At 51.1% G+C, this 11,144-nt stretch overlaps 1 protein-coding gene across 1 annotated transcript; it reads right to left on the minus strand.

The window, feature by feature from the left end:
* Positions 1-9,223: 9,223 nt before the first annotated feature.
* Positions 9,224-10,797, minus strand: LOC311109646 (gap junction alpha-3 protein-like; the record flags this gene model as incomplete). The annotated part of the gene is made up of 2 exons (XM_084152599.1): positions 9,224-10,579; positions 10,729-10,797. The coding sequence occupies 2 exons, from the start codon at positions 10,795-10,797 to the stop codon at positions 9,224-9,226; spliced, it is 1,425 nt and encodes a 474-aa protein (XP_084008725.1).
* Between the last annotated feature and the right edge of the window lie 347 nt (positions 10,798-11,144).

The raw sequence follows: 11,144 nt of genomic DNA on the forward strand, positions 1-11,144 counted from the left end.
TCTCCTTACCAATGTTGTGAGACAGATCCCTGATACACCCAATTTCTCATCTGTGTGCTAATGTTTGCATAGCAACGATAGTGTTCCCCGATCCCTGGAAAGGGTCACAGTGAAAAGTATGGCAGCTAACCTACACCTGACTGATGTGTGTGTGTGTGTGAGAGTGTGTGTGTCACATGAACACACACACACACACACACACACAGCCAGGCTTGCGCCCGGGTGATAGAAAGAGAGGGTGTGTGTGTGTATGGTGAGAGAGAGAGAAAAAAGTTTTCACCCCGATTAGTTTTTTTTGTTAGGGCTCAATCCCCTGTGCTTTCAGGAGCATAAAGGAAGTGCTGCTCTCAGCAGGGTCAGTGGGCTAGGCCTGCAGGGGAGGCCAGCGGCGAGTGGGGAACTATAGCCAGCGATTAACCAGGCAATCCTCTGCCAATCACATGATATGAACTAGTGTGGCCATGATAAAACAACGGGGGGGGGGGGGGGGGGGGGGGGTGAGAGAGAGGCGGGGAGATGTGGGGGTGGGGAGGTAAGTAGAGGGAGAGAGCACAGGACAGGGTGGGGTTTGGGGGAGAGAGCGAGAGATCTGAGGGAGTGGGAGATGTGGGGGGAGGGGAGGTATGTAGCGGGAGAGCACAGTACAGGGTGGGGTTTGGGGGAGTGAGAGAGAGGAGAGTAGGAGAGTTGTATGTAGAGGGAGATGGGAAGAAAGAGAGGGAGAGCTAAGGATGGAATATGCTATCTGTACTCTTCCAAGGATTAAGATCCTCCTCTCCTAGACTTTTCCCACCATCTTTTTTTCAATCCACCAAATTGACTCCAGATGTCCCCAATTCTCCAAGATTCAGATCCATTTCTTGACTTCCCTCAGGCCCCTCCTCAAAGTGTATTTTTATCTCTATGAATACTGAACCAGTAAGGGCTAGGTACTGAAATTGACTGAGATATCTTGAATTTCACTATCACACCCAACTGTTCCCCATTGGTGTTGGTTACAGCTTGTCAGATAGGTTAGCTATAGTTGCATGTTATAAAGGAAACTAAATGAAATTTTGATGGACGTTCCTCATCACAGTGTGAAACCCGTGTGCCTGTGTGTCTTCCCAACCTCTCACTCCCTTCTCCTCTCTCCCCCACCCCTTCCTTTCCTCTCACCCTCCCTTCCCATCCCCCATGTCCTCAAAAAGTATAACTGCTATCTCTTTCTGCATTGTGGGAAGCCAAAGTATTTATTTTATTTCACCAAACAAAACCCCCAGGCAACAAGTTAGATATGGTACAAAAAGTTTATTCAGTAACAGTTTTGTAAACATTTGAGGTAAATGAACATTTACATCAACATGTTCTTACAAAAGTTGAGACGCAAGGCACTTCTCTTCATAGACAGTGATTTCACAATGGGGTATCTGGTCCGAGCATTTCTAAATCTCCTTCCCTACCTCACTGGCCAATGAAATCTCACTCCACACCAGAGATTCCAAAAGTCCAACAAAATGTGCCTGACACAACAATGGAGTATAATTTTAACCTAGCCAGACACCTCTCCGGTAATTATTTGACAAAGAAGTCAACAAAGAAGCAATATTTTTTCAAAATCAAATTTGTAGTCTTTTCTCTCTCTGGTAATTCTCTCATAAATATAAATACTTTCAAAAATATTGAGACATCCTCTTTTTGAGATGTCCTTTGTTATTTTATCTTAGAACAGCATTCTGTCTAAACTGTCCAGATCATTATCTACATGCTAAAGTGTCCATTTTAAACAACCAAAATGATAAGGTTATAAACACTTTTTCTCAGCAGAAATTGTGAGTTAACAGAACCGTAATCTGTTTTCAATGCTTGACAAAGTTCTATTGGTTGCCATTTTAGGTTTTCTCTCTTTGGTGGACAGCTGACCTACTCTTCGGGTTTTGTTATTTTGGATTACAATATCACAGCTCGATCCCATCACCTGGTGGCTTTTCTTTTACGTACTGTATGTGCATGGTACATAAACGATTTGTGAGGCACTTGGATTCTGTGTGTGTGGCAACGCAGCATACAGCAGACCTGATTCTCTAAGCATTTTAACACATCGTACAGCAGAGAACAGCAACAGCACAGTCTCGGTCTCGGTCGAAACCCTCTATCCCAAGATATACCCCAATGTAGAGTGTGTGTGTGTGTGTGTGTGTGTGTGTGTAGAGAGAGAGAATAAAAGAAAGAGAGAAGGAAGGAAGGAAGGAAAGAAGAGTGTGAGGTTAAGGGAGGGGAGATAGAGAGAGAAATGGGAACAAACAGCCTATCTACATTGTAGAAATGTACTGTACTTTCTGTTCTTACTTTAAGTGCCAAAATGGAAGTGCCCCCTGCTTCTTGTTGCTTTATGGTAATAACCCCAGGTGGTGGTGGGATGATAACATTTCATTTCATCATAACAAGGTCAAAGGTCAAGTGCTTGAGTGAGTCAGTTGCAGTGAGTTGTAGTTTCACAGTAACAGAATTGACCCTTGTTCAAAACATAAAGAGGTACAAATGGCAAAAGAGATTTGTCCAAAACATTGTTCGATAGCTATGCTCTTTTCCTGAATGTTAGATGACAATAAAAGGAATTGATTAAAATAAAAAAAACGGGAAACCTAAAAGAAATACAACTGCATGTTAAGAGCCATTTTCTGATTTTAAAAACTGGCAGGAGTTGAAAAAAATTATACGCAAATGCACATTCCTATTGATTTTGCTATTATGATCCAGTAACAAACAAATAAATGTTATTGCCTTAAATAATACTCCTTATCAATCTATCTTCTAGCAATTCTATTGCCTACTCTCTAAGCACTATACTGAAACTTCCCATACTGACTACCAGTGGGGGCCTACAGTCTTAAATCTGCTGAATTTCTTTACGATGAGGACACACACTTCCTTAACACACTGCAAACACAAGCGTCAGTATGGGTTCTTTATAAGTCATAATTCTATATGTATAATATCCTATACCCTATATGTACTATGTAATATATTTACATATATATATTATTTACCCTGATGTAACTGCCTAAATGTTGTTGTAAACACTGAAACAAGACTCTATAATATATCTATTGCGCACACACACAAACACACACACACACAAACACACACACACACACACACAGAAACTGTCACGACTTCCGCCGAGGCTGCCCCCCCCCCCCCCCCCCCCGGTTCGGGCAGGTTTCGGCGTTCATCGTCACCGGAGTACTAGCTACTACCGATCCCATTCTCATCACTCCACTTGTCATGTCTTGTCAATCACACACACCTGGTGCTCATTCCCCTAATTAGTATGTGTATAAGTGTTCCCTCTGTTCCCCTTGTCTTTGTGAGTGATTGTTTGTTGTGAGAGCGTGTAGCTCGGTTGAGCTACTGTTCACTGTGTTTATGCCAAGGTGGATGTTTTCCCTTGTAATAGTTTCGTTTGACGCTTTGGGCATTTGATTTATGTAAACGGAATAAACTCTGGACTTCGGTATTTTACCTCCTGCACCTGACTCCTTCATTCACACCTCGTCACAGAATCATTCACCTGATCTGATATGGAGTCAGCAGGAGAAGACTGCATGCCTGGAGTTGTGGCAAGGGTCCAGGAGCATTCCTCGATGTTGGCCAGCTTGGGGGAAGTGATGGATTGGGTTCTTCAGGTGGTACAACGCCTGGAGAGGAGAGGATCCGATCTATCGAGACCAGCTGGTCAACCGGATCCAGCCACCTACACCCCAGCCCCGGAGGGATCCAGATATCCCGGCCACCTGCGTTTTATGGGATGGCAGCGCGATGTAAGGGATTCCTACTCCAACTGGAGTTGTATTTCGCCAGCATCAGGCCGGCGCCCCGAGAGCGGGAGATGGTATCCGTCCTCGTTTCCTGCCTTTGTGGGAGAGCCCTGGAGTGGGCCAACACAGTGTGGAACGAGGGAGGTACCGCGTTGGAGGACTACGGGAGTTTGCTCGCCTCTTTCTGGCCGTTTTTGATCACCCGCCTGAGGGTCGAGAGGCGGGCGAACGACTGGTTCATCTGAGGCAGGGGACGAGGACCGCTCAGGACTACGCGCTGGAGTTCCGGACACTGACAGCGGGGTCCGGGTGGAACGAGTGGGCCCTGATCGACCATTTCCGATGCCACCTAAGGGAGGACGTCCGACGGGAGCTAGCCTGCTGGGATGCCATGCTATCGTTCTCCCAACTGGTGGACATGGACATCCGGCTGGACAATCTGCTAGCAGCCAGAGGACGTTCTAGTAGGGGTCTGCCCGTTCCCACTCCGGACGACTCTGACCCAGAGCAGATGGAGCTGTGGGGAGCCGCCGGTCGAGAGAGCGCAGGAAGACAGTGACAGTGCCACTCTGGTGGCACGAAGGGACAATCCACCTCACGTCGCAGTCAACGTACTTTTGGGTCTGGAGGCGGTAGGCAGAGTACTCACGCATCACCCCAGGTAACGAACACCCAAACGTGTTCAGAGTCCTTTGCGGCGCACTGTACTTTATCTATATTTTTTCCCGATCACTTGGTAGGTTCCCATTGTAAGGCGCTAGTCGATTCAGGCACAGCTGGGAATTTTATGGACAATGCATTTGCACGCCGTCAAGGCATTTCATTGGTTCCCCTAACCATTCCACTCCCCATCAGAGCACTTGATAGTCGACCATTAGGGTCCGGGTTGGTTAAGGAAGTTACGGTACCAATCACCATGATTACGCAGGAGACGCATGTTGAGCAGATCACCTTTATGATTATTGAGTCTTCTGCTTACCCTGTAGTCTTAGGTATCCCGTGGTTAGCCCTTCACAACCCCAATTTCTCATGGCCGCAGAGGGTTCTTACGGGGTGGTCGCGTGCGTGTCCGGGTAGGTGTCTAGGTGTTTCCGTTGGTGCGACCACAGTGGAAAGTTCAGACGGTACCCCCACCGTGCACATTCCCCCCAAATACCATGATCTGGCACTCGCGTTTTCCAAGACGCAAGCGACTAAATGACCACCTCATCGGGAGGGGGATTGCGCGATAAACCTTCGGGTAGACGCTGTACCTCCCAGGAGTCATGTGTATCCCCTGTCGCACGCTGAAACGGAGGCTATGGAAACATACGTCATCGAGTCCCTGCGCCAGGGGTATATACGTTCCTCCACTTCACCTGCCTCCTCGAGTTTCTTCTTTGTGAAGAAGAAAGATGGCGGTTTACGCCTGTGAATTGATTATCGACCACTGAATAATGTGATGGTACGATTTAGTTATCCTCTTCCCCTCATTCCTTCAGTGATTGAGTCAACACATGGGGCCCGCTTTTTCACCAAATTTGACCTCAGGAATGCCTACAACCTGGTGCGTATTCGGGAAGGGGATGAATGGAAAACAGCATTCAGCACAACCTCGGGGCATTTTGAATACCTGGTGATGCCCTTCGGTTTGATGAAAGCTCCATCCGTTTTCCAGTCCTTTGTGAACAAGGTGTTTCGGGACATGCTTGGTCGCGGTGTGGTGGTCTACCTCGATGACATCCTGGTCTATTCCGCTACGCGCACCGAGCATGTGTCCCTGGTTCGCAGGGTACTGGTCCGACTGCTGGAAAATGATATTTATGCCAAGGCAGAGAAGTGTGAGTTTTTCCAGCAGTCAATCTCCTTCCTCGGATATCGCATTACCACCACAGGTGTGGAGATGGAGGGAGACCGCATTGCAGCCATGCGTAATTGGCCGACTCCAACCACGGTAAAGGAGGTGCAGCACTTCCTTGGCTTTGCCAACTACTATCGAAGGTTTATTCGGGGCTTTGGCAAGGTGCAGTTCCCATTACCTCCTTGATGAAGGGTGGGCCGTCCCGGCTCCGCTGGTCTGCTGAGGCTGATTTGGCCTTCAGTAGATTGCAGGGTCTGTTCACCTCAGCCCCGGTACTGGCTCATCCCGATCCATCACTACCGTTCGTAGTGGAGGTGGATGCGTCCGAGGTAGGGATAGGAGCTGTCTTATCCCAATGCTCGGGCATGCCACCCAAGCTCCGCCCCTGTGCCTTCTGTTCTAAGAAGCTCAGCTTGGCGGAGCAGAACTACGGCATTGGTGTTTGGGAGCTGCTAGCTGTTGTCCGAGCTTTGACGGTGTGGAGACATTGGCTTGAAGGGGCGAAACACCCTTTCCTCGTCTGGACAGACCACCATAACCTGGAGTACATTCAGGCAGCGAGGAGGCTGAATCCTCACCAGGCCAGGTGGGCCCTCTTCTTCACCCGGTTTGATTTCACACTCTCATACATTCCGGGTACGAAGAACGTGAAGGCAGACGCACTGTCTCGGCTGTATGACACAGAGGAGAGGCCCAGAGACAACACCCCCATACTCCCGGCCTCATGCACTGTGGCGCCGGTAGTATGGGCGATGGACGCAGATACAGCGCAGGCATTACGCACAGATCCATCTCCACCGCAGTGTCCAGCTGGGCTGCAGTACGTGCCTGCGCTTATCCGTGATCGTCTGATCTACTGGGCACACACGTTACCCTCCTCTGGTCATCCAGGTGTCGGTCGTACAATGCGCTGCCTGACCGAGAAGTACTGGTGGCCTACCTTGGCTAAGGATGTGAAGGGGTATGTTTCCTCATGCTCAGTGTGCGCCCAGAGTAAGGCACCTAGGCAACTCCCAGCGTGTAAGCTACAACCTTTACCAGTTCCACAACGACCATGGTCTCACCTGAGTATTGATTTTCTCACTGATCTTCCCCCTTCCCAAGGTAACACCACTATCCTGGTCGTTGTGGACCGCTTTTCAAAGTCCTGCCGCCTCCTTCCTCTGCCCGGTCTCCCCACGGCCCTACAAACTGCAGAGGCTCTGTTTACTCACGTCTTCCGGCACTACGGGGTACCAGAGGATATAGTGTCCGACCGAGGTCCCCAGTTCACGTCTAGAGTCTGGAAGGCATTGATGGAACTTCTGGGGGTCTTGGTCAGCCTGACCTCTGGATTTCACCCCGAGAGTAATGGGCAGGTGGAAAGGGTGAATCAAGATGTGGGTAGGTTCCTGCAGACCTACTGTCAGGACCGGCCGGGGGAGTGGTCGGTGTTCCTGCCATGGGCAGAATATGCTCAGAACTCTCTCCGCCACTCCTCCACTAACCTAACACCCTTCCAATGTGTTTTAGGTTACCAACCGGTTCTGGCACCGTGGCACCAGATCCAGACCGAGGCTCCTGTGGTGGATGACTGGTTTCGGCGCGCGGAGTAGACTTGTGACGCTGCCCACGTTCGCCTCCAGCGCGCCGTGCGTCGTCAGAAGGCCAACGCTGACCGCCACCGGAGGGAGGCCCCGGTGTTCGTACCGGGGGATCAGGTCTGGCTCTCGACCCGGAATCTGCCCCTCCGCCTGCCCTGCCGGAAGCTGAGCCCACGGTTTGTGGGGCCGTTTAAAGTCCTGAGGAGAATATACGAGGTGACATACAGGTTGTTACTCCCCCCTGATTACCGTATTAACCCCTCGTTTCATGTGTGTCTCCTCAGGCCGGTGGTAGCTAGTCCGCTCCAGGAGTCTGAGGTACGGGAGGTTCCTCCACCTCCTCTGGACATTGAGGGGGCCCCGGCAAACTCGGTCCGTTCCATCCTGGATTCGAGGCGTCGGGTGGGGGCCTTCAGTATCTCGTGGAGTGGGAGGGGTACGGTCCGGAGGAACGGTGCTGGGACATCCTCGATCCCTCCCTGTTGAGGGATTTTCCCCGTCGCCATCCGACTCGCCCTGCTCCGCGTACTCCTGGCCGTCCCCGAGGCCAGGGTCGGCGCACTGCTGGAGCCGTGTGTCGGGGGGGGGGGGGGGGGTACAGTCACGACTTCCGCCGAGGCTGTCCCCCCTCCTGGTTCGGGCAGGCTTCGTCGTTCGTCGTTACCGGAGTACTAGCTACTACCGATCCCATTCTCATCACTCTACTTGTCATGTCTTGTCAATCACACACACCTGGTGCTCATTCCCCTAATTAGTATGTGTATAAGTGTTCCCTCTGTTCCCCTTGTCTTTGTGAGTGATTGTTTGTTGTGAGAGTGTGTAGCTCGGTTGAGCTACTGTTCACTGTGTTTATGCCAAGGTGGATGTTTTCCTTTGTAATAGTTTCGTTTGACGCTTTGGGCGTTTGATTTATGTAAACGGAATAAACTCTGGACTTCGTATTTTACCTCTTGCGCCTGACTCCTTCATTCACACCTCGTCACAGAAACACACACACACAAAGCCTGTGAAGCCTAAAGACCAAGCCTCAGGTTGGGATCACGGCGGTAACATGGTTGAAGCTACACACTAGTATGGCTACACACCACAGTTACCGGTAGCAGGTCACCTTACGCACTGGTATTAACCTGGTATGTACTAGTACATTACATATTATCAAAGGGTACTTAATTGTTAACTACCTGGTAACAAAATGTGCCTAGTCGTGCTTGTTTTACAAGTATTTCATAAGATATTATTGTGTAATTACCATGTAATTTGTAAGTAAATACCAAGTAATTTTGTATAAAGTGCCACCCAGGTACCCTATCCCCGTCTCTCTCCACTCCACCATAATGTCAGAGCGTCCCTCTCTTCATTGAGCTTAATAGGAAGGGTGAGCATGGAACGGACAGACAGACAGCTAGCTACGAGGCAGACAGACAGACACCAGGACACTAGGAAGAGACAATAGGACACATCGGCTTCATCTTAAAGGGTCCATCACAAGAAAATAAAAAGAAAGGGGAAAAAAATAAAAAAATAAACGAAAGCGCAAACCCTCTTCTGATGTCTCCCATCAAAGAATAAAGAAAACAGCAGAATTATGTTCATCTGAAATGTCGCTAATGTCCCCAACTAGTTAGTCCAATATCTCTAACCCTTTCATGGCATCTGCGCTGCAAACAGTGAATGTGTGTGTTAACTCGCCACACACATGTTGGCAACTCTTAACTTTGAAGCACCAAGCTATGCCTCACCTCATCGATTGCATCTCCAGATAACGTCACTTTTTTAGAGAGTAATATCAGGAGCATCTCAACTCCAGAGCCCCCCCCCCCTCCCACATTGCCTCTGTATTTCACACAACATTTGACACCTGATCATCATAGATATATCATGTATCGAACCCGGAGTCATCGGGGTGCGGTGGTGGATAGGGGTCTGCATGTGTTTGTATGTGATTGTGTGAAGGTGTGTGAGAGTGTGTGTGTGTGTGTGAGAGTGTGTGTGTGTGTGTGTTACACGGCAAGGTCGTCGGGCCGGGCTCGGACGCTGCTGGTCTTGCTGGCCCTGCTCAGCCTCCGGGCGTCCGCTGCTATGAAAACGGGCGGCTCGTGCATCTCCACCCGGGTCACCATGACATCATCACCGTGCGCCAGTGGCAGCACCGCCTCCACTTCCTCTTCTTCCTGCTGCTGGTGCTCCTCACTCCTTCTCGATTCCCCCAGGGGGAGGGTGGAGGAGCGGGAGTCGGGGATAGGAGGGGCAGTGTCCGGTGGAGGGGGTGACTGCTCCTGGTCGGAAGAGGAGGAGGGTAGGGGAGAAGGGGAGGAGGGAGGAGGAGGGTAGGAGGAGGACTTGGCAGCGTCCAGAGTCTGCAGCTCCATGGCCATGTTGGCCCAGTTCTGCTCCACGGACTGCTGCTGGCCGCTGCCCTCGCTGCCGTAGAAGGATGTGGGAGGAGCCTCCAGCAGGAAGTCTTCATGGAAACGGTCCATCTTGAGTTCCGCCGCCACTGCCTGCTGCTCGGATAAGGTGGCCATGGCGTTTGCCTGCTCATTGGGCAGGTACACCACGTTCACGCCACCGTATGTAGGCAGGCAGTTGAGGGCCGGGTGGGCGATCCCCTCCTGGATCATATTGGACTCCACCGCCTCGTCTCTGGCCAGGGGGAGCGCCATTCGGTCGGGCGCAAACTCGTTGCTGACCCCCTGCTTCACCTTCTTCCATCCCAGGTGGTATATCTCCAGCAGGTTGAGCAGCAGGGAGACGCAGGCCACCACCAGCATGAAGATGATGAAGATGGTCTTCTCTGTGGGGCGTGAGATGAAGCAGTCCACCGTGTTGGGGCAGGGCCAGCGACCACACTTATACAGGGGGCTGAGCTGGAAGCCATACAGGAAGTACTGACCCAGGATGAAGCCCACCTCGAACAGCGTCTTGAAGATGATGTTGAACACGTACGTGCGCAGGAGAGCCCCCCGGATGCGAATTTTACCGTGCTCGTCTCTGATTGGGGGCTTCTCCTTTTTCCCTCCTCCCCCTCCTCCTCCTCCGTTCCTGTACAGAGGGTCTCTCTCCTCCTGCTGCCGGCTGGCCTTCCGCAGCTCCTCCTCCTTCTCGCGGCGTTTCTCCTCCATGCGGACAATGTGCAGCACGTGTCCCAGGTAGATCAAGGTGGGCGTGGACACAAAGATAATCTGCAGCACCCAGAAGCGGATGTGTGAGATGGGGAAGGCTTCGTCGTAGCACACGTTCTCGCAACCGGGCTGCTGCGTGTTGCAGGTAAAGTCCGACTGCTCGTCACCCCACACCTCCTCCGCAGCCGTCCCGAGGACCAGGATACGGAAGATGAAGAGGACTGTCAGCCACACCTGGACACAAGGGACATAACGTCACATCAGACGGTATAAGGGGCTATATATCACAGGAATAAAAGGGTCATAAGGTGACATACAGTAATGTACATGTATTTTAGTCAATCAAATAAATGTATAGATGTATAAATCAATCAATCAGTGACCTTGCCAATCACGGTGGAGTGTTCTTGAGCGTTCTCCAGCAGCCGACCCAGAAAGCTCCAGTCACCCATGCTTCACACGATTTCTAGCCTGGGGAGAGAGAGCACAGCCTGGGATGAGTAGCAACTGGGTGAGGCCTGGGTGGGGAGAGGCTGGGGGGGAATGGCTGGGGGAGAGAGGTGGGGAGAGGCTGGGGGAGAGGCTGGGGGAGAGGGGAGAGGCTGGAGGAGAGGCAGGAGAGAGGTCGGGTGAAGCTGGAGAGAGGTGCAGATAGAGAGGTGGGGGAAAGCTGGAAAGATGGAGATAGGAGGGAGTGACAGAGAGGGAATAGGGCTGCATAGGCACCGACTGGGGATGAGAGGGAGGAGAGAGGTGGGGAGAGAACACACACAGAATGAGGGAGCATAGGCCAGGGAGA

Source organism: Coregonus lavaretus (genome assembly GCF_964263955.1).
Source record: "Coregonus lavaretus genome assembly, chromosome: 35".
In the NCBI taxonomy this organism is placed as follows: Eukaryota; Metazoa; Chordata; class Actinopteri; order Salmoniformes; family Salmonidae; genus Coregonus; species Coregonus lavaretus.